General features: G+C 40.9%; 1 protein-coding gene across 1 annotated transcript in view; it reads left to right on the top strand.

Moving 5' to 3' along the window:
• The window catches only part of LOC132832151 (dyslexia-associated protein KIAA0319-like), a 133,978-nt gene that overhangs the window by 93,078 nt on the left and 16,921 nt on the right, over nucleotides 1-23,979 (top strand). Inside the window, exons 12-15 of the mRNA XM_060849900.1 lie at nucleotides 5,547-5,670; nucleotides 9,238-9,370; nucleotides 11,213-11,358; nucleotides 19,785-19,936. Of these exons, the coding sequence (XP_060705883.1) occupies nucleotides 5,547-5,670; nucleotides 9,238-9,370; nucleotides 11,213-11,358; nucleotides 19,785-19,936 (555 nt within the window). The remainder of the gene's footprint in view (nucleotides 1-5,546; nucleotides 5,671-9,237; nucleotides 9,371-11,212; nucleotides 11,359-19,784; nucleotides 19,937-23,979) is intronic.

Genomic DNA, 23,979 nt, shown 5'->3' with positions numbered 1-23,979 from the left:
TCTTTGGCTTGAAGACTGTTGACTTTGATTCTGTTCAGTGTGAAGTTTATCAGGCCTCACTGGGGTAGCATGCTGGAAATCAAGCCTGCTGTTTGTGGTATGTCACAAAAGCCATAGGTTTTATCAAAGTAGGCAAAAAAATCCCCAATTTACCTATCTGTTTAGACCAGGTTAACAGGAAGCATGGAGCAGGTTTATGTACTTAACTAGATTTAATATTTATTACTAATAAATAGTTTCTACCTACAAGTTAACATCTATGAACTGCCGCCTAATCACTCTAATATTTAAAACTCTTAAACCCTTTATAAAACTCCCCTTACACACAATCTGCTATCTTCTTGCTGGCTGAATTTCACTTTGCACATGCCTTTTGGTGTCAGCCCATCTGCAATGAATATTTTCCCCACTGGTTGAACAAAGCAACAATGCAAACCACACTTACAATGGTTTTGGTAACTTGTTTTTAAAAACTCAGCAATTTCTTCCAAAATCCTTGGTTTTTAAAACAGTTCTTCTCCCATTACAATCCACAATTAAAAATACAGAAAAATAGAAAGGTACAGTTTTTACAGGTTTGTGAAGTCCTTTTTAAACTGGAGGACCTTTGATCCCTTGAATTTCCATTGTCGAGGACATCTTTCCTGTTGAAGTAAACAGTTGCTCTAATGTTTCTGCTGGAAAATCTTTGATCTTTCATTGTAGAAAATGGCTGCTGTATTGAAATAGATACTTCCATTTCTGTGACATCATGAATTTCTGAACCAGGCAACTTTCTTTTTTTGGTAATATCCTGATCCCTTGGCCAGGCAATTTCTTTTTTGGACCATAAATCTGTGGATGCTGTTTTCCCGATCTCGGCGGTGTCTACCATGGAGTTGTATGCAGAGTTGAGAGTGTGTTGCTGGAAAAGCACAACAGGTCAGGCAGCATCCCAGGAGCAGGAGAATTGCCTGCCTTCTGTGTGGGCAAATCCTTAATGATGGTAAATGTGTGCTGAAGTGCATAAACTCTGTACTTCTCTCTATTAATTGGTTTGGAAGCTTGAATATACCTCTTGTGGTTGCTTTACTACTGAATCCAATTTGTTCACTTTCTCACTCTAACAACTGGAGAGTTGTTCCTTTACTTGGCATCGTTTCTGTCACTTATACTGAGGATTCTTCTTGGAAGATGAGGAAAGCAGATCTTTCACTTGAACTTGTGCCTTATCATCGTCTGACTTCAGATTTGAAACAATCATAACATTTGTTCCCAAGCCTTGGCTGGCTCGCCAATATGAATAAATTAATTTGAAGGCTCATTAATGGTCATTAGCTTTTTCATTATTTGTGTCTCCTTGGAAACCTTGCTGACGTCTGCTTTCTGAGCTTTCATTAGTGATGATCGGAGTGGAAGACACTTCTGCCAATTCGACATTGTGGCAGATTCTCATCCTGTTAACAATATCAAACAATTCTCTAATGCCAGCATAGCTAAATCTCAATGAATTTTGTCTTCTTTCTGGGCTCTACCTTGGGTGTAGGAGGCTGTACCAGTTCTTCTATCATGTTATCCCTTGACTAATGTTTCATTATCTAACTGACATCTAACATGTTCGCTATCATGTGGTTCCATGACTGGCTCTTCCTTGAACAGTTGTTGCGTGATTGGCTGTTTCCTGGCTATTTGTCTTGATTGTAACTAGTTAAAATACTTCTACCATTTGAAGACAATTGAGGCCAAATCATGTGCTCATGTTTAAGAGTGAAAATTCTGGATTGTAAAGTATATACGTGTTCTTTACCTTCGTGTACTACAGGCCTTGTGTTGCAACATTGCTTGTGGCACACCTTTAATCTTTAGAGCTATACCTTCTGCATCATGTAAATGTATTGTTGTAAACTGTAAATAGTATTTTTCAGTCATAGTAGATTATTTGATAATATAGTGACACTTGCCCCATATAAGGTTAAAACTGATGAGGTGTTCATTGACATAAATACTTTCTTGTCAAACATTTGGCTTGGATCACCTATTTTCCTGAGGTACTTTTGGCCTTTTTTCTATTGTAGGAGAAAGTGAGGACTGCAGATGCTGGAGGTCAGAGCTGAAAATGTGTTGCTGGAAAAGCGCAGCAGGTCAGGCAGCATCCAAGGAGCAGGAGAGTCGATGTTTCAGGCATGAGCCCTTCTTCAAGAATGAGGAAAGTGTGTCCAGCAGGCTAAGATAAAAAGTAGGGAGGAGGGACTTGGGGGAGGGGGCGTTGGAATTGTGATAGGTGGAAGTTTGTGATGGGGGATGGAGGTGTGCAGGGACTGGATGTCCATGGTGAAGATAAGGCATTGGGGACCGGGAAAGCGAAAATCACCTATCCACCTATCGCATTTTCAACGCCCCTCACCCAAGTCCCTCCTCCCTACCTTTTATCTTAGCCTGCTGGACACACTTTCCTCATTCCTGAAGAAGGGCTCATGCCCAAAACATCGACTCTCCTCCTTGGATGCTGCCTGACCTGCTGCACTTTTCCAGCAACACATTTTCAGCTTTTTTCTATTGTAGTCTGTTCTATCTAATTAACTTCTTTATATGAGTAACTATTTGACTTTATGATACCCTGTAAACCTTTATTAGTCCTACCTCTACACATTTTCTAAAACTGACTTATTGTTTCACAAATACAGCATTCTGTTTTAATTGTTGGGCATTGCTTGTGTCTGTGAAGTTTCCTTGTGGTACAGCATTGATGATCTATCGTATCTGCTGTATGGCCTATTCCCTGTACTGGCTTCTCATGTGCTCAACACTTTTGATACCTTAAGAACTGAATGGATTCTGCTGCTCTCCTATGATTAGATTGATCTTCTGTCTGGGAAGTGATCTGTGTTGCTTCAGGACTTTTTCACTCACCATCTGAACGATCGTCTTCAAAGTCAAATTTTTTGTTCATCTGACAAAACTTGTCAATAATCCCAACAGCTGTTCAGTCCATTATGAATTCTGACAACAAAATTATCTATTGATTCCCCTGGTTACTGAATTCTTCTGTTAAATCCTACTTCGTCAAGAATCTTATTTGTTCTGAGGTTTAAGTAATTATCAAAAGATTGTAGAATTTCAGCAAAAGGATCTGTTGCTTATTTTATGCCATGGCGAACCATAACATTACCAGCTATACTCCATATCAAACATAAAAATGTGTGCTTACTTGTTCAGCTTCTGATTAAGCATCTAATTTGGAAGCAATTCTGTACCTTAAGGATTGTTTCTCCAAGATGTCTCATATTGCGTTTTATTTAGTCTATCTCCAAAAGTGGATTTTTTTGGCAATATTATTTCTGCTGTCTTGACTTCCTAGAATCATTACTAATTTCTTTATTTTGATGGTTTTTAATTCTGCTATATTTTAATTATTTTTGCTTTAAAGATTTTAATTCTGCAGTATAATAAGCTGCTACTGTGTACAGGGCTGTAATGAAAGGTTTTCCCATGCTTACCTAACCATAATGGAAGACTACTGCCTTCTGCAAGTAAGATGGAAGATTTCCGTCATTTCATGGCCAATCAAATGATTTCTGTTTTTTTTTAACAGAATTAGTGAATAAATGTTGCTGCTTGTGGCTTTAAGGAAAATCCTATTCTGTTCATGACTTTAGCAAGTGATTCCTGCTCTTCATAGCTTTATAAGTTGATTTCTGTTTTCTTGAATAGACTTGGCTAAATGTTTCACTACTGCAGCCTTGCACTTTTTTCCTGGATGGCCCCTGCCATCTATAAGGTTAATTAATAAATTCCTGAAGAAGGGCTCATGCCTGAAACGTTGATTCTCCTCCTTGGATGCTGCCTGACCTGCTGCGCTTTTCCAGCAACACCTTTTCAGCATCAGTAATTAATAAATGAGTAAATTCTTCCTGACTTTACCACAATTTAAATAATTGATTTCTTACTTTCTTCTGTGGAGTTAATAATCTGTTAGCTTTCTTCTTCCAATAGACATTGTTTGCTTCAGTTTCTAAATTGCTCTTTAACTCTGATCTTGTGAAATTCTTGGTACTCAAACCTATTCTTAAAATTACTTCAGTGACCCTTGCTTTCCTTTGATGTATGGTACCTCACTGGCCAATGCCTGCAACGATGGCAATATCTGGTTATTCATGAATTTCTCAGACAGTAACTGCACCATGTTTTCAAAGTCTGCACCTTGCCCTCCAGGGATTTCAACTCCAATTGCAGGCTCCAGCTGAACTCTGACTCAGGACCATTGCTGCAGACCACTGCCCATGTAGTGTTGCCTGTATCTGCCTGGGAGTGTTCCAGTTCCAATGAGTTCCTTGCTTACTTGCACTGCTACACATCTTTTATCAGATTTTAAATTGTTTTCTGTCATCTGTAGATTCTTCCTTCCACGAGATTCTATCCTGCAGGGTTCTCAAAGTTCAGCATTCCCAGCTGCTGGCTGTCTGCATAAATAACCTTCCTAAAACTGGCTATGAAGGTTTCTTTAAAACTCACTGCAACCTGCACTGCTGCTCCTCATGTAGTATGATGGATCCTCATTACAAATATCATGGTGAAAGATATATTTGCTGCCTCTATTTGCCTTTTAAGGTGGGATCTAAAAGGCTTAACTGGTCTAGTAGGTTAAGGAAAACAACCTGGTAGTTTAACAGGAAGAGACTCTTGTACAACAACTCCCTGCGCCAAAGCATTTTGTGCTCCAATTTATCCCAACCTCTTTTCTCAATAATTTTAAAGTGAGGACTCCTTGTCACTGACTGCACTGTGTACTATGTCTAAACCTTTCATAATTTCTCAAACCTTTATTAGTCACCATGCAGACATTTTTTGCCTTAATAAAGATGATTCCAGAAACTTAAGTCTTTCTTATAATGCTCAATGTTGCATATTACCAAAAGGATGTTGAGATACTGGAGAAGGTGCAAAAAGCTTCACAAAAATGGAAAGGATATCTCAGTCAAATGATGACTGAGTAGTGACATGATAGAGGTCTTTATAAATTCTGAAGTAATTCAAAAAGGTCAGCATGGGTAAGATGTTTCCAACTTTGTGAATTTTAAAGCTGTGTGCCATAAATATAAAATAGTTGCTGATAAATCAAATAAGAAACATCTTCACTCATAATGGTGCAAATATGGCATTTGCCGTAGCATGCAGTGGTTGAGATAAGTAGCATATGTGCATTCAAGATAACTAAGGCAAGTATATGAGAGAAAATACTAGATGACAATTCTCATGGAATGCGATGAAATAAAGTAGGAAATGGCTTGTGTGGAGCATAACACTGGCACAGATGTATTTGGATGAGTGTTCTGCTCGCGTGCTGTACAAATTTGATTTTATTGTATATAGTTTCTCATCATCTTAGTGAATTTTTATTGTATATTTAGTACATGAAAGTGGATTAAAACTGCACATGATTCTCTTCATTTTGATCTAACTAAAGTTTACAATTTTATGATTACTCTTGTGCCTTCATTTCAGCATTGATTGAGTAAAGCTACTGTTCTTCATAACCTGCAATTGTAAACTGTAATTCTTTTGTGTAGGGTGTGCGGACCCCTTACCTCCAGTTGTCTGCGATGCAGGAAGGGGATTATACCTTCCAGCTCACCGTGACAGACTCTGCTGGGCAGCAGTCCTCAACTGAGGTGACGGTCATTGTCCAACCTGGTGAGTATCCAACTGAAAACAAATAGCTCACATGCAACAAATGCCCATTGAAAGGCAGCTTTGCCCCAAAACTCTGAAACCAAAATTTGTTCAGAAATATTTGTTTGCATGTTGAATTCTTGCACCTTTGAGGAATTTTGCTAGTTAGTGTCCTGAAGTGTTGCCCTGGTGAGAAATGGATGAAAATGCAGTGGTGTAGTAGCCAAGGAAGAATAGTAGAGGAGGATACCAGAGCTCGCAAAATACTTAAGGATGCAGCTGACACAAACACTGAGAATAGTATGTTAATAGGTGACGTTGAAGTAGGGGATGAAGAGTTAACATGCATATATGTAAATGCATTTGGTAAATAAGTTGAGAAGTTACAGATGCTGGTTGCCATGTGCAATGATGATAATGTATCAGTGACGGAGATCGGGCTCAAAGAAGGGCAAGACTGGGTGTTAAATATTCATGGATGGAAGTTGCTAAGGAAATATAGAAAAGGAAGTATAGGAGGAGGGGTGGCAATGTTGATTAAGGAGGACATTGCAGTGCGTGAAAAGGAAGATACCTCATTGGGTTCAAGGATAGAGACAATTTGGCTAGAGTTATGGAATATAAAGGGTACAATTGCATTACTTAGTGACTCGAAAGACCATAAACTGGACGGAGGATACAGAGGAACAAACCTGCAAGGAAATTACAATGATATGCCAACGGTGGTTTTAATGGGAGACTTCAATTACCCGAATATAGACTGGAATACTGGTTGTGTAAGGGCACCGAGATTGTGTTTGGGAAAATTTCCTCCAGCTGTATGTGTCTGGTTCAACAAGGAAGGATGCATTGTTGGACCTGGTTTTTGGAAATGAGCTGGGCCAAGCTGATCAAATGTAGTGGGCGAATATTTAGGAGACAGTGATAAGGTTCAGGATATTGTTGGAGAGTGACATGCATCAGGACAGAGTAAGAAAAATCAGTTGGTGGAGAGCAGTCTAAAATCGGGCAAGGTCAGAGCTAAGCAGGATTGATGGAAAATGATGGTGGGAAAAACAGTGACTGTTTTCAGCTCTCCAAATTCTAAGCTTTCTCTTTCATAAATCTTTTACAGTTTTACAAGTTGTTCCAATTGATTTTATAATGTCAAGTGTTTTCAAAGTGATGAGGCATCTCGACAGATCATGTTGCAATTTTTCCAGCCAATGTCTGGTTTTTAAAGATCTCTACCAATGACCTTTGCTTTTTCCTAATTAGAAAAACATCAAAACATGAACTGGTGAAGAAGTTTTTTTTTGTTGCATTGCTATTATAGTTTGTAAATGTCATTGAAACAAGCAAAAAGTTAATTAAGTTAAATGTTGTGTTCACACCCCATGTGTTCTTGAGGCATTGAAGCAAACTGGATCTCTATGCTTGCACGTTACCTCACAGACTGACAAACCTTCAGTGTACAACTGGTAGAAGCTTGTAGTTGTATGATAAAGACATTGACTTGACACTGTGTTGTCTCTATGTCATTTCCCAGTTCTTGACATGTAAGTTTGAGACAAGATCAGGACCAAGCTGTTTTCCCTCTTTAACCTTGTCATGCCATTTAGTCACGATTTGGAGATGCTGGTGTTGGACTGGGGTGTACAAAGTTAAAAATCACACAAACACCAGGTTATAGTCCAACAGGTTTAATTGGAAGCACGCTAGCTTTCAATTAAACCTGTTGGACTATAACCTGGTGTTATGTCATTTCGTGACACTGTAGCTGACCTTGACATTACTACTTCTTCAAGATATCTCCGTTACTTCCAGCAGAATTTATTTGTCTTTATTTAAAAGGATGATAAGAAGATATATTCAAAAATATTGAGTCTAATTGTGCCCATTTGCATTCAATGTACCAAGCTTGAGTGTAGGATATGACCACAGGTCTGACAGTAAAGTACATGTCACTCAATTTCATATGTTGGATTCACCTTCAGAAGCAGACCAAGCATAGCATCTCCAATGGGGTGCCATAAAATTATTTAAAGGTAAGTAAAATCCTACTGCTGCCTCACAGCGCCAGGGACCTGGGTTTGATTCCAGCCTCTGGTGACTGTATTGTGGAGTTTGCACGTACTCCCTGTGTCTGCGTGGATTTCCTCTGGGTGCTTTGGTTTCTTGTCACAGTCTAAAGATGTGCAGTTTAGGTGGATTGGCCATGCTAAATTGATCATAGTGATCAGGGATGTGTAGGTTAGGTGGGTTAACCATGAGCGATGCAAGGAGAGGGAATGGGGGTGTGTCTGGGTTGGTTATTCTTTGGAGGGTCGATGTGAACTTGATGGGCCAAATGGCCTGTTTCCACACTGTAGGGCTTCTATGATCATGAAACAACATGCTGTGCTGCTTGTTCAGGCATTCACATCCACAGAAAGGGTTTCCTTTTCTTCAAATCAATGACTCCTTAGTCACTTAACCTTCAGCATTGTAAAAGACTGCTTATGGCCAACTAAAGAAAAATCATCTTCAGCATAGTAACAGTTCCTGCAGGGTTACCTGGTCAAATTTGACATTGATCTCTAGAAAGAGGTGTTGGGACTGTTGACCAAAAATACTATCAAAAGGTAGGTTTTAAAGAGCGCTTTAACCAAAGAGAAGTGGAGAGGTTTAAGGAGGGAATTTGACAGCCTGGGCCCTAAAGATCTCCAGTGTAAGGAAATCAAGGATATACAAATTACTGGAATTGCAGGAATGCCGAGTTTTTCGAGGATTGTAGACCTGCAGGAGGTTGTAGAGATGGTGGTGGGAGACAGCATTTGTGAAAGAATTTAAATACAGTGGAAATGTGTCAGTAGACTAAGAGCCGATGTAGGTCAGCAAGCAAGATACAGCATTGTGGACTGCCTTCATCTAACACACCTCCCACCCATTCTTGCATTTGACTATGGGAATGTCCTGCGGAGAAATCAGGGATAGACAAGTATTTTAGCAATGTCTCTTTTTCACTGTGTGTAAGTATGTATAAAGTGGATTTTCAAATGAACTTCCTGAATCCTTGGAAGGTTAAAGGCCAGTTTCACATCATTCAGGAGGAGCAGACTTACCAGATTAATAAACAAATGCGCTTAACAGGTGACTTTCACAACCAGAAACAGATGCAGTTAAAAGACAAATCTCTGAAGGTGAAAAATGTAGGACTCTGTGTTCTAGCAGGTTATGATTGCAGCTGCTTATTTAGATTTTGAAGAGAATTATTACTGGCTTTCCCATGGGTACTTTTTTAAAAAATGATTTCTGCATTTGTTGTTTTGCCCTTGGCAAATGATAATTCTAGCATTGTTTGTTTTTGAACCAGCCTTCCTGAAGTTATCTGAAAACTAAAACACAGCTGCCAAGAAAAACTGAAAATGTCAAACGACAACCTACTGCAATAATTCACACTGTATTGTTAAAATGCTTTAAATTGCACCTACACTTCTCATGAAATGTCTTGAATTGCATTCATGAATTCTAAAAAGGATAACTCTTGCTCGAAGACAGTTCCTGTCATTTGTGCAGAGTCAGCAACTGGCCCTTTGACATTTATTGCATTGTTTTCCTTTCCTGCAGAGAAAAACAGTCCCCCAATAGCAATTGTGGGTCCTGACAAAGAATTAATAAGCCCAGTAGAAAGTACTACTTTGGATGGACAAGGGAGCACTGATGATCAGGGTATTATCTCATATCACTGGGAGAAGATCAGGTAATTAAGTACAGGAATAAACATTTTGTTTTTTGATGCTTTCAGCATGGTGGTAGAATGGTATTTTGTTTAGAAACCGCATTGATGTCAATACTGAAATGTAGGTCATTGGGCAGCACCAACTTCTCTTTTACTCATAGATTGTTATTGTGGAGCGCTGAAAACACACCTTCTGCTCCAGATATTCATCTTTTAAAAACTGTTTAACCAAGGCTTTTAAATTCATTATGGCATAAAAAGAGATGTTAATTCCATCGGAAAACTAATACAGAGCCCAATAAAACTACTCCAGAATAATAAAGCCATGCTGGCTTCGATAGTGCAGATCAGTCAGTTCCCATTTCCCTCTTCGATCTCTGTCGCCTTTCGAGTTTATTTCTCTCAAGTGCTGATCTTATCTGCTTCAAAAATTGTTCTGTTTCCATTACCCTCTTCATTTGTGGATTTTTCTTGTTCTGTAACAGTTGACATCGAAGCACGCGTGTTCTGTCAATTGGAATAACTGTCAGTTGAAAATTCAGACAAATGTAAAATGCTCTTAAGTTGAATTATAATGACTTACAACATCGAAGTAAGCCACTCAGCCTACTGGACCTGTGCTGATTCTTTGAAAGAACTCTGCAATTAGTCCCTGCTCTTTCACTGTCCCTTTTAGTTATACACCCAATTTCATTCCGTCAGTTTCTGTTGAATCTATAATGGTCAGTGTTTCAGGCAAAGAATTCCAGAACAACATAACTGACTATGTTGGGAGAAAAATCATCTTCCCATTGTTCCATGCTATTTATCTTAAATCTTTGCTTTCTGTTTCCTGGCCTTTCTGCCAGCAGAAAGTGTTTCATTTGTTTAATCAAAACCCTTCATAATTTTGAACATGTTAAGTCTGCCCTTAGTCTCTCCTACTATAAGAAGAACAATTGCAGATTCTTTAGTCTCTACGTAAACGTGAAGTTCCTCATCCATGTTACAATCCTGGTCAATCTCCTCTGCATTAAAACTAGAAGGCTCCAGATCACTTTAAAAAATGTGAAACTTAATGTTTATAACTGAATTTTAAGTTAAAAGTTGTGCTTTGTTATAATGAGCATTGATAATATTTGACAAATCAGATTCTTGATGAAATATGCCTTGATAGAATGTATTTTATGCTAAAATTCTAAATCCAGCATACATTTGTGGCCTTTCCAATAACAGCAACTAACCAGAGCAGAGTTGACAATTTCCTTTCCTATTTGATACCCAGCAGTCTCAGTTATGACTGGTCTCATAGGTGAAAGTGAGGATTGCAGATGCTGGAGATTAGAGTCAAGATTAGAGTGGTGCTGGAAAAGTGCGGCAGGTCAGGCAGCATCCCGGGAGCAGGAAAATCAATGTTTCGGGCAGGAGCCCTTCATCAGGAAATCTGATGAAGGGCTCCTGCTGTGCATTTCCAGCACCACTCTAATCTTGACACTGGTCTCTTGGCCCCACTTTGGAGCTTTGAGCACAACATCTAGGCTGGCAACCCCAGTGCAGTAATGAATGCATACTACTCTGTTGTTGACAGTGCTATCGTTTGGATGTAATGTTAAACCAACCTTGCCTATACTCTTGGGCAGAGGTAATCACTCCTATACCACTACTTTTCAGAAAAGCTGTGCAGTTTCCTGACCAATATTTATCCTTTCTTTCAGTGAAAAACAAATTGTCTTCTCATAATCATATTACTGTTTCTATGAATAAATTAGCTGCTGTATTTCCTTCATTACTGTTGTAACTCAAGGTATACCGTTGGCTGTAGTATACTTTGGGATGGCTTGGTTCTGTGAAATGCGCTATGTAAATGCAAGTTCTTTATTTCAGTGGCCCTGATGTGAAAGTTGAGGATAATGACAAGGCTGTGGCCACAGTGATAGGGCTTCACGTTGGGACATACCAATTCAGGTTGACTGTCACTGACCAGCAAGGCCTAAGCAGCTCAAAAACAGTGGCAGTCACTATCAAAGAAGGTCAGTTAAGTGTAACACATATTTCAGCTAGAATTGACTGTCCATACATTACATGTTGCCAGTGTTCGAATTGTGTATGGAATTTTTGTTTAATTCTTTGTCTCATGATGCTGTGGGTATTTTATCGTACCTTTCAGCTTACTGTTTCACACACCAGGGTAAAAAAATCACCATCAAACTATCAGCTGAGAAGGCCAGGCAGAGTTTTCTAGTCATTATGACATACTAATGCTAATCCTGCAGTTTCCTGCCGTGGTGTAAGTAATAGGAGCAGGAGAAGGCCATTCCACTTTCTGACCCTGCTGCACCACCTGATAAGTTTATGGCTGGTGTGATCTAATCCTCAACTCCACTTTTCTGCCTGCTCCCCATAAAGTTGACTTTGTGATTTTTCACGAATTTATTTGCTTCAGTCTTGAATATATTCAATGAGTTATTCTCCACTCCTCTCTAGGGTGGAAGATTTCAAAGATTTATGACCCTCTGAAAGAAGAAATTCATCTTCATCTCCACCTTACGTGGCTGCCCCTATACTCTGAAACAATGACTCCTGGTCCTAGATTTCCTTATGAGAGGTTAACATCCTATTAGGATCAACTTTTCAAACCTCCTCATAATCTTTCATTAACAATGGCTCTCATTTTTCTAAACTGCAATGAATTTACATTCCGATAAGGGTGACTCTGATGTAAGTTTACTGATTCTCTGGTCAAAATCACACGACATTGGGCTATAGTCCACCAGGTTTATTTGAAACTGCCACCGCTTCTTCCTTAGGTAGCTAGTGAGAGAGAGTACATCAGACACAGAATTTATGGTATAAGGTCAAAGGGTCGTACAATTTATGCAAGTGTATTGAACAAACCTAGATGGCTGTTAAGTCTCTAATCAGTTGGATTGTAGGTGCAGGTTTTGATTGATTAATATGTCTTGCCTCAAGATAACTGCAGGTTTCACCAGAATAAGGGTGATACCTTAGGTCAGACAATGTATTTTAGGGGTGAGGCCACATTTCAAGTCTGTTTGTGTCTCATCCTGGAGCCAGACTGGTTTTATTTCCAAAGTAGAAATTTTTAAAATTCCACACTGACTGACTGTCTAGAGATTGTGTGCTGTTTGAACAAAATAGAATGTACCTGCAAATTCAAATTTATAAATGCGATTTCACTCTATCAGGTGTGTGTGTGAGAGAGAGGGAGAGAGTGTATATATGTGTATGCATGTGGTCTTGAGAGAGAGAAAGTGTGTGTGTGCTTGTGAGGGAGGATATGCCTGTGAGAGAGTGTGAGTACGTTATTTGTGTGTGTGTGTGCATGCATGCATGCTTGGGAGAGAGTGTGTGTATGTGAGAGAGGGTCTGTGAGTGTGTGTGTTTATGCGAGAGTATGTGTGTAAGAGTGTATCGTGTGGTGGAGTCACCTGTAGTGTGACATGAATACAATAATCTGGTTGAGGCCATCCTCATGGGTATCAAACATAGCTATCAGCCTCTCCTTGGTGACTCTGCCATGTTGCATGTTCTGAAGTCTGCCTTGGAGGACGTTTACCCGAAGATTCGAGGCTGAATGTCCCTTAATGCTGAATGGGAGGGTGCATCCCTGTCTGGCAATTGTTGTGCAATGTCCATTCATCCGTTGTCATAGCATTTGCTTGTTTCGCCAATGAACCGTGCCTCTGGGCATCCTTGCCTGCAGCGTATGAGTTAGACAACATTGGCCGAGGTCACGTCAGTACCTGGCGCACACGTGGTGGGCGGTGTCCTCACGTGTAATGGTAGTATCCATGTCTATGCTTTGACACGCCTTGTAGTGGTTGCCATGACAGGGTTGTATGGTGTTGTGGTTGACATTTACCTGAAAGCTGGGCAGTTTGCTGTGAACAATGGTCTGTTTAAGGTTTGGTGGTTGTTTGAAGGCACGAAGTGGAGGTGTAGGGAAGATCTTGGAGATGCTCATCGTCATCAATAATGTGTTGTAGACTGCGAAGAACATGGCGCAGTTTCTCCGCTCCCGGGAAGTATGGACGACGAAGGGTATCCTATCGGTTGTATCCCGTGTTCGACTCCAGAGGAGGTCATGATGGTTTCTCGCTGTGGCATGTCAAAACTAGCGATTGATAAATTGGGCATCATATCCTGTTCTTATGAGGGCATCCTTCAGCACCTTCAGGTGTTCTTTGCATTCCCCCTCATCCGAGCAGATCCTGTGTATGCATAGGGCTTGTCTGTAGGGGATGGCTTTTTTAACATGTTCAGAATGGAAGCTCGAGAAATGCAGCATCATGGGGTATCTGTGAGCTTGTGGGTAGAGTGAGGTACTGAGGTGTCTGTCTCTGATGGACGTGTGTGTCCAAGAATGAGACTGATTCGAAAGAGTAGTCTATGGTAAGTCTGATGGTGGGATGAAACCTGTTGATACCATTGTGTAGTTTCAAATGATTCCTTGGCATAGGTCCAGAAGAAGAAAATGTCGTCAGTGTGTCTGGTGTAAAGCATTGGTCGGAGGTCTTGCTCGACATTATGCATAAAAATGTTGGCATATTGGATGCAAATGTGGTCCCCATTGCTGTTCCGTGTGTCTAGATAAACAACTGGTTGTTGAAGGTGAAGGATGTGGTCGAGGATAAAGTGGATGAGTTGTAGGCTAGTGTCCAGAGATTAACAGTTGTTGAGAACTGAGGCTGTTTTGGACCCCTCGGAGAGCCATTGCCCTTGGCTGGACATGTATCCTCAAACTGTCACCTTCGACAGCCAGTTCTTTATCCAGACACACGGAACAGCCAAGGGGACCACATTTGCACCCCAATATGCCAGCATTTTCATGCACAAATTTGAACAAGACTTCTTTGCTGCACAGGACCTCCAAATAAGACTTTACAGCAGATACATTAACAACATTTTCTTCCTCTGGACCCATGGTGAGGAGTCACTGAAAGAATTAGATCGTGATATGAGCAAGTTTCATCCTACCATCAGACTTACCATGGACTACTCTTTGGAATCAGTCTCATTCTTGGAAACATGCATTTCCAACAAGGACAGACACCTCAGTCTCACTCTGCCGTAAGCTCACAGATCCCCCCACGATGCTGCACTTCTCTATCTTCCACCCTAAACATATTAAAACAGCCATCCCCTACAGACAAGCCCTATACACACACAGGGTCTGTTCAGATGAGGAAAGCGAAGAACACTTGAAGGTGCTGAAGGACGTCCTCATAAGAACAGAACATGATGCTCAACTCATCAATTGCCAGTTCCAACGTGCCACTGCATAAAACTGTCTCGGCCTCCTCAGGAGATAGACACTGGATATGACCGATACATTAGATTAGATTCCCTACAATGTGGAAACAGGCTCTTCGGCCGAACAAGTCCACACCGACCCTCCGAAGAGGAACCCACCCAGAACCATTCCTCTACTTGCTACTAATGCACCTATCACTATGGGCAATTTAGCATGGCCAATTCACCTGACCCGCACATCTTTGGACTGTGGGAGGAAACCCACGCAGACACGGGGAGAATGTGCAAACTCCATGTAGACAGTTGCCCGAGGCTGGATTTGAACCTAAGTCCCTGGCGCTGTGAGGCAGCAGTGCTAACCACTGAGCCACCGTGCTGCCCCAATAGGATAGGATACCCTTCATCATCCAGTACTTCCCAGGAGCGGAGAAACTCCGCCATGTTCTTCGCAGCCTGCAACACATAGAACATAGAAAGATACAGCGCAGTACAGGCCCTTCGGCCCTCGATGTTGCGCCGATCCAAGCCCACCTAACCTACACTAGCCCACTTTCCTCCATATGCCTATCCAATGCCCGTTTAAATGCCCATAAAGAGGGAGAGTCCACCATTGTTACTGGCAGGGCATTCCATGAATTCACGACTCACTGAGTAAAGAATCTACCCCTAACATCAGTCCTATACCTACCACCCCTTAATTTAAAGCTATGCTCCCTCGTAATAGCTGACTCCATACATGGAAAAAGGTTCTCATGGTCAACCCAATCTAAACCCCTAATCATCTTGTACACCTCTATCAAGTCACCCCTAAACCTTCTTTTCTCCAATGAAAACAGCCCCAAGTACCTCAGCCTTTCCTCATACGATCTTCCTACCATACCAGGCAACATCCTGGTAAACCTCCTTTGCACCCGTTCCAGTGCCTCCACATTCTTCCTATAGTATGGCGACCAAAACTGCACACAATACTCCAGATGCGGCCGCACCAGAGTCCTACACAACTGCAACATGACCTCAGGACTCCGGAACTCAATTCCTCTACCAATAAAAGCCAGTACGCCATATGCTTTCTTCACAGCACTAATTACCTGGGTGGCAACTTTCAGAGATCATGGACACCAAGATCCCTCTGCTCATCCACACTACCAAGTATCCGACCATTAGCTCAGTACTCCATCTTCTTGTTACTCTTACCAAAGTGAATGACTTCACACTTAGCTACATTGAACTCCATTTGCCACCTTTCTGCCCAGCTCTGCAGCTTATCTATATCCCGCTGTAACCTGCCACATCCTTCCTCACTGTCAACAACTCCACCGACTTTCGTATCATCCGCAAACTTGCTCTCCCAACCTTCTAGCCCCTCCTCCAGGTCATTTATAAAAATGACAAACAGCAATGGTCCCAAAACAGATCCTTGCGGAACACCGCTAGTAACTGCACTCCAAGGTGAACCTTTACCATCAACTACTACCCTCTGTCTCCTTCCAGCCAGCCAATTCCTAATCCAAACCTCCAACTCCCCCTCAATGCCATACCTCCGTATTTTTTGCAGTAGCCTACCATGGGGAACCTTATCAAACGCCTTACTAAAATCCATATACACCACATCTACCACTTTACCCTCGTCCACCTCCTTAGTCACCTTCTCAAAGAATTCAATAAGGTTTGTGAGGCACGACCTTCCCTTCACAAATCCATGCTGACTCTCCTTGATCACATCATTCCTATCCAGATGTTCATAAATCCTACCCCTTACAATTCTCTCTAAGACTTTGCCCACAACAGAGGTAAGACTCACCGGTCGATAGTTACTAGTGTTATCCCTACTCCCCTTCTTGAATAAGGGAACCACATTTGCTATCCTCATGAATAAGGGGACCACATTTGCTATCCATTATTGATGACGATGAGCATCTCTCCAAGATCTTCCCTACGCCTCCACCTCTCGCCTTCAAACAACCACTAAACCTTAAACAGACCATTGTTTGTAACAAACTGCCCAGCCTTAAGGATAGCATCAACCATAACACCACACAACCCTGTCATGGTAAACACTGCATGGATACTACCATTACATGTAGGGACATCGCCCACCTCGTGCATGGCAGATAGTCATGTGACTCGGCCAATGTTGTCTATCTCGTGCTGCAGGCAAGGATGCCCAGAAACATGGTAGATTAGTGAGGCCAAACAGACGCTACGACAATGGATGAATGGACATTGCACAACAATCTCCAGACAGGGATGTTCCTCCCAGTGGGGGAGCCCTTCAGTGGTCAAGGACATTCAGTCTTGGATCTTCGGGTAAACGCCCTCCAAGGTGGACTTCGGGATATGCAACAACGCAGGTCGCTGAGCAGGAGGTGATGGCCATGTTTGGTACCATGAGGGTGGCCGCAATTTGGATCTTGGGTTCATGTCACACTATGAGTGACCCCACCACAATATATTTTCTCTCTCTCTCTCTCTCTCTCTCACTCACACACACACACACACACACACACACACACACACACACACACACACACACACTCTTTTACGCATGGACATATACATTACTCTCTCTCTCAGCAACACACACAGACTCTCTCTCACACTCACTCTCATGTGCATATACTTCCTCAGACTCATGCGCACTCCCTCTCACACACACTTACATGCATGCTCTCACACACATACTCCCTCTTCAGCATACACATATGCTCTCTCTTTCAAGAGCACACATGCGGTCTCTCTCTGAGTGCACATGCACACATATAAATCTTTGGAGTGAAATTGCATTTGTAAATTTGAATTTGCAAGTACATTCTATTTTGTTCAAAAAGCACACAATCTCTGGACAGTCATTCAGTGTGGCATTTTATAAATTTCTACTTTGGAAAAAAAACAGTCTGGTTCCAGGATGAGATACAAACAGATTTGAAACGCGGCCTCACACTTAAAATGTATTGTTTGACCTAAGGGGTCACCTTTATTCTGATAAAACCTGCAGTTATCTTGAGGCAGAGATTTACATATTAATCAATCGAAACTGCACCTCCATTAAAGACTTATTAGCCATCTAAGTTTGTTCAATACATTCGCGTAAGTTGTATGACCCATTGAACTTTCTCTGTAAATTCTGCGTCCAACGTATTCTCTCTCACTAGCTGCCTGAGGAAGGAGCCTTGGCTCTGACAGCTTGCGGTTTCAAATAAACCTGTTGAACTATAACCTGGTGTCATGTGATGTTTGATTTTGTCCACCTCTGTCCGATACCGGCACCTCCATATCATAATTCTCTGGGGTTATCCATTCAGATCGGATACTGCTACTAGTGAAATTTCAATTTAATTTCTTAAAACTGGAATTGACAGTCTTGTTCAAGATTACTATAAAAAGAAAGTCTTCAATTGTTATAGAAACTCACCTGTTCACAAATGTTCTTCAGGGAGGGAAATCTGCCACCCTTACTTGTTGTGGCCGACATGTGATTCCAGACCCACAGCAATTCTTAACTCCCTCTGAAGTCTTCAGTTCAAGTGCATTTAGGGATGTGCAACAAATGCTGGATTTGTGAGTGATATCTGTGTCCCATGAAAGAAGAGAAGAACCTGCTCAATCAGTCCTCGTATGACAACCCTTGGAATAAACCTAATGACGCCTCTCAGATCTGCCTCAAATCCAACTATATCCCTCCTGACATAAGAGGGAGGAAATTGAGTCCAGCACTCACATGAACACTGTGTACATTTATAGCAACACTGCAAAGTCACTTGGCACACTGTTAAGTACAATGAGAAAAAATCTAAACTCAAAGGCCAGGTGGAATTTATTTATTTTTTTATTCATTCATGGGATGAGGACCTGGCTGGTTGGGCCAGCATTTACTGCCCATTCCTAACTGCCCAGAGGGCAGTTAAGAGTCACTCACATTGGTGTTGATCTGGAGTCTCATGTAGGCCAGACCAGGCAAGGATGGCAACCAGTAAGAGTAGGAGAGATTTGTGGTCAACATTCCTTCCCTAAAGGAAATTAGTGAACCTGATGGGTTTTTCCAACAATTGACAATGGTCAACATTAGACTCTTAATTCCAGATTTTGTTTTGAGTTCAAATTCCACCATCTGCCATGGTAGGATTCAAGCGTTGGTCCCCAGAATATTACCTGAATTAACAGTCCAGCGATAATACCAATAGACAGGTCGGCACGGTGGCTCACCAGGGTCCCAGGTTCAATTCCATCCTCGGGTGACTGTCTGTGTGAAGTTTGCCTATTCTCCCCATGTCTGCATGGGTTTCCTCTGGGTGCTCTGGTTTCCTCCCACAGTCCAAAGATGGACTGGTCAGGTGAATTGGCCATGCTAAATTTCCCATAGTGCTAGGTGCATTAGTCAGAGGGAAGTGAGTCTGGGTGGGTTACTCTTTTTGGAGAGTCGGTGTGGACTGGTTGGGCCAAAGGGCCTGTTTCCACAATCTAATCTAATCACCATTGCCTCCCCTATATGAATCATGTTAAATGAGAATAACAAATATTTTAAATGATGCCTTCAAGTCATTATTAAAGACTGCTTAAGCTTTATTCACTGATCAGCTCCAATCTTTTCCATTTTTTGTATTTTATAAAGTTAGAAGAACTTCCATATATTGTATATTTTGTACTATGTGCTTTATATAAAGGTAAACAAAAATCACAGATATATAACATTCTCTACATTATACGCTGTATGCAAGAGTAAAGTCCCTCTTAGCTGTTCCTTATTCTCTTTATTGTACCTATTACCCATGGATACATTTTGAAGCTGTACTTCTAAGTGAGATTTTCACTTGTGGTACTCTCACTGTGCGGTAGTAATTCTCACTTTGTACTTCTGTCAAACACCATGTCCAACATAATTGACGTCTGTGCTCAACAGAAGACCCAAGTCTGTTTTACAGGTGAACTTGGCTGCTGTTTCACTTTCAGTGTTGCCTGCTGAAAATTATTTACTTGGTATTGGTAGGAAATTAATTTCAGATGCCCATCTTATTGGACTCTCAGGCACCTGAATGAGGAAAGTTTAACAAAAATGTCTAGAAATCTTTTTATACTACCAATTTCATTCTCATAAACAAAATTTATAAACCTAGAAATTTATAACTGTTCATTAAAATGGTCAATCAATGACACGTGAAGACTGATTTTTGTATATATTTTTAAGAAACCAATAATCGTCCTGAAGCTAATGCTGGAGGTAACCATTTTCTGGCTTTACCCAATAACTCCATCACCCTTGATGGTTCCAACTCCACTGATGACCAAGACATTGTATCTTATCTTTGGACACGGGATGGGCAGAGTCCTGCTGCAGGTGTGAGTATCTAATTTATACTTCTTCAATCATTGTGAACAGTTGCATAACTTTAACACTTTACCTTTTGGACAGCTCTCTGTAGTAAATGACAAGGGTGCATTTCTGTGTTAAACTTTTTGAATCAAACATGACCAATTTGATTTGGACTGCTAAAGTTCTGTTTTTTTTCAGTGAAATCATCATTCTGTATGAGTGGTGGTGATAGGCTGCAATTCATGCTGTATGACTCTGACTCTATTACAGATAAAAAAAAGAAACTGCCGATGTTGGAATCCAAAGTAGACAGGCAGGGGACTGGAAGAACACAGCAAGCTAGTCCTGAAGAAAGGTTATACCTGAAACGCCGACTTCTGCATCTCATGATGCTGCATGCCTTGCTGTGTTCTTCCAGTTCCCTGCCTGTCTACCTCTGACTCTATTACAACATTTGAAAGGCATCTGGATGGATGTATGAATAGGAAAAGTTTAGAGAGATATGAGCCAATTGCAGATAAGTAGGACTAGATTAATTTTGGAATCTGGAGGGGATGGATGTGTTGGACCAGAGTCTGTTTCTGTGCTGTACACATCTCTGATTCACTCAGGGCATTAGGTTAATGTGGCAATGAGCAACTTTATATGTGTGCTATAGTCTGGAACTATACTTAATAATGGTAGTCGCTTAAAGTTGCTTCCACCACATGGCTGACCAGGAATCTCTCCCACTCTTACTGGCTGCCATTGGTATGTGTGGAAAGGTTTGCAGGTTGAAAATTGTCATGGACCAGACCAAATCCCCCTCAAAATATATTAAGAAGATAGTTTAAACCCTAACTTGTTCTTATTTTAAAGGGAAGTGTAAGGTGTTGAGTTCCAGATGCAATTCATTTGGTCAAACTACTCGACTTCAAGCACAGTTAAAAATCACACAACACCGGGTTTATTTGGAAATATTAGCTTTCAGAGTGTTGCTCCTTCATCACTAGCTACCTGACGAAGGAGCAGCGCTCTGCAAGCTAGTACTTTCAGATAAACTTGTTGGACTATAACCCAGTATTGTGTGATTTTTAACTTTGTCCATCCCAGTCCAACACTGGCACCTCCACATGATGACATTAAGCAAAACACATTTTCTTTTACACTAAAATTAAAATATATAAAGAATAAAAAGAAAAGAATTGGCTTAATTGTAACTCTTTGAAAATGTTTAACAGAATAATGTATATATTAACTACTAATTAACTGTTCCCATAATCACACCCTTGGCAGAGGTAAATTCAGTAAAACAGCTTGTTTCATGTAATTCTAGCAGCAGGAAGAGAATGCCAGCTTTTAGCTGGAACAGAGAGAGGTTTCACATCCAGCTTCAAGACCCAGTGACAGTCGAAAGCTAAAACTAAACATCTTTGTTCTTTGGGAGCTTGACCCCACCCATTCAGGCTGCTTCTATTGTTCCAAAAAAAAGAAAAACAAGTTCTTTCAAGCTGTTTACTTGATTGGCATTGAACAAACTGCATGCCAGCTATGTCTCAACCTTTCTTCATAAAAGTAAAGTACAAAATACACCTCTTAAAGCCAATAGTATCATCTCATAATCAATCTATTTGTGCTTTGAACACATCTTCCTTGGTCATCATGTCCTGGGGTGAGACATGAACCTGGAGCTTCTGATCCCAAGGTGGTGATGCCACCCATTAAGCCACAAGATCCCTAGGCATTCCCAAATTGATAGAATTAAATATTTTTCAGTGTGTTGGTTACAAATTAGTTTAAAGGTTAGTTTACCAAATTTACATACAGAAGCCAACTGCCACAACAATGCCATGTCTTGTTTTGTAAGTTCACTAGTTTCCTGGCACCTAGGGTGGAAAGGGTATCATTCAAGCATCATGGTTTTTTTTTCCCAAAACACTTTTCAAGAGCACTTACTGCCATATCAAACATAGATTTCTTTCTGGGCGCTGCTTGAAGTTTGTCTGACTTGAGATAATGGACATCTATCACTAGTCATTGTTACCTGTAAAAGTCCCATACCCATTGTTACCAAGTAGATCTTGAAACCTGAAATCCACCTAATATCATGGTATGCGTAGATCTCCTCGTGAAGAAAGGAAAGGAGCCAGAGTTGGTAAATTTAAATGGTTCTCCATCTTCTTTTCTTGTTATTGTGTTGTGCCTTGGAGATGTGCAGAGATGACACACACCAAGGCTCTATGTATGAACAAGAGTTTTATTCAATACTTTGAAATGTCTGTGTTCGCAGCTGCTAGTTTACTTTCAGTTTCTTTTTCTTAGTCAAGCCCGAGCATATAGTGACAAACTGCAGACAGCATAGAGAACAGCCAACAGACGATTACAACAAAATCACCAAACAAGGAGCATTATCAGTTAAAATCCGACAGCTTGCCACATGATTGTCAAACGTTTTTTAAGGAGGCCTGTTAAAGGAGGGAAGAGTGGTAGAAAAGTTTATGAAGGGAATTTCCAGAGACTAGGTGTCTGAAGGTATGGCCTCTGATGGTGGGGCAAAGGTAGTATGGGTTATGCAAGAGTTGGAAGAATGCAGAGTTCCTGGACAGTTAAAGGACTGGGGGCAGGTGGGGAGTGGTTTACAAAGATTAATCAAATGCTGTATTTTCTGCTTTTGATGGAAATGTTAGGTTGAATTGTTCTTATTTCATATTTTAACATCAAAGAGATGTATAGGAATTAAACCATGAGATGGGCCATTTGATTCCACTTTCTGTGTCAATGTTTAACCTCTGTGTTGCAATATTTACTTGCCCTATTTCCATATCTTTCCCTTTCCTTCATTCACCAATCTAATTCAATCTTCATTAACAGCATATCTGTCCTAAATCATGAAACCTATAGTCATGTTAAAGAAATTTCCTTTACTATATATTCTAAATCTTTTCTAACAATTTGACAAACTAAATTAATTTGCATGCCTGTGAGGATACATATATTTTGTTATCAGCAATTTAAGATTAGTTTATCATGAACCCACAGATAAAATATACTTTGCTTCCATTGCAAAAGTTGTGTTGATTTATTGTAAATCATTCCATATAATCCAATCTTCGCCATCATTTGTTCTGCATCTCTGAATGTTGTGTTTCTTTTAAACTACAAATAGCCAACCAACGAATTTGTGGCTGATGTGATAATCCCCAACTCCACTTTCCTGCTTTTTCACATAATCCTTGATTTCCTTACAGATTAAAAATCTGTCAGTGACAGCCTTGAATATAATTAATGTCCAGTGTTAGCACCCATTTTCAGGAAAAAAGTCAAAGTTGCCCTATCCTGAGACTGTGGTGCTGTGTTCCAGATTTCCCAGCCCAGGGGGAATAAGCTTCTTGTTTATTCTGGTAAACCCTTGAAGAGTTTTGCATTTAATTTAATTTTTCTAACCCCAATTTTCTCAGCCTCGTGTCATAGCACAATCGTTTTACCCCATGAACCAAAGAAGACCATATGAAATAGGAGCATGAGCAGATCATCTGCCCCTCGAACCTGTTTCGCCATTCAATAGGATCATGACTGATCTGACATTTCTGTCCTTTCCCCATAAACCTTGGTTGTAATCTATCTATGCTGGAGATCACAGCTGAAAATGTGTTGCTGGTCAAAGCACAGCAGGTCAGGCAGCATCCGAGAAACAGGAACATTTTCAGCTATGATCTCCAGCATCTGCAGACCTCACTTTTTACTCGAAGATTTTAACCTACTGCGAATCCTCTTGCAAGGATGCCTTCCTTGAAGAAGCTCTCTTCCTCCCTCTACAAGGATTTCAGTGAGTCTCTCTCTCACTGCACCCCCCAGGTCATCTCCTCTGCACAGAAGCTCTTCAACCACGTTCTCAAACAGACTCGTTACCACAGCCACATCTCCTTCCTCAGCACCTGCCTACGGAACTGACTGATCCCACACGGACTCCGGACTACATTCCAACCAACAAAATTTGGACCCAACCAGGACAACCTGTACCTACAACAAATCCGAAGCTCAGCACCGCCCTCCTAACCTGCAATCTTATTCCTGACCTCTCTGCCCCCAC

Source organism: Hemiscyllium ocellatum, chromosome 34, assembly GCF_020745735.1.
Source record: "Hemiscyllium ocellatum isolate sHemOce1 chromosome 34, sHemOce1.pat.X.cur, whole genome shotgun sequence".
Classification (NCBI taxonomy): domain Eukaryota; kingdom Metazoa; phylum Chordata; class Chondrichthyes; order Orectolobiformes; family Hemiscylliidae; genus Hemiscyllium; species Hemiscyllium ocellatum.
Note: the sequence above shows the minus strand (reverse complement) of the source record. Positions and strands in the feature narration are given on the sequence as shown.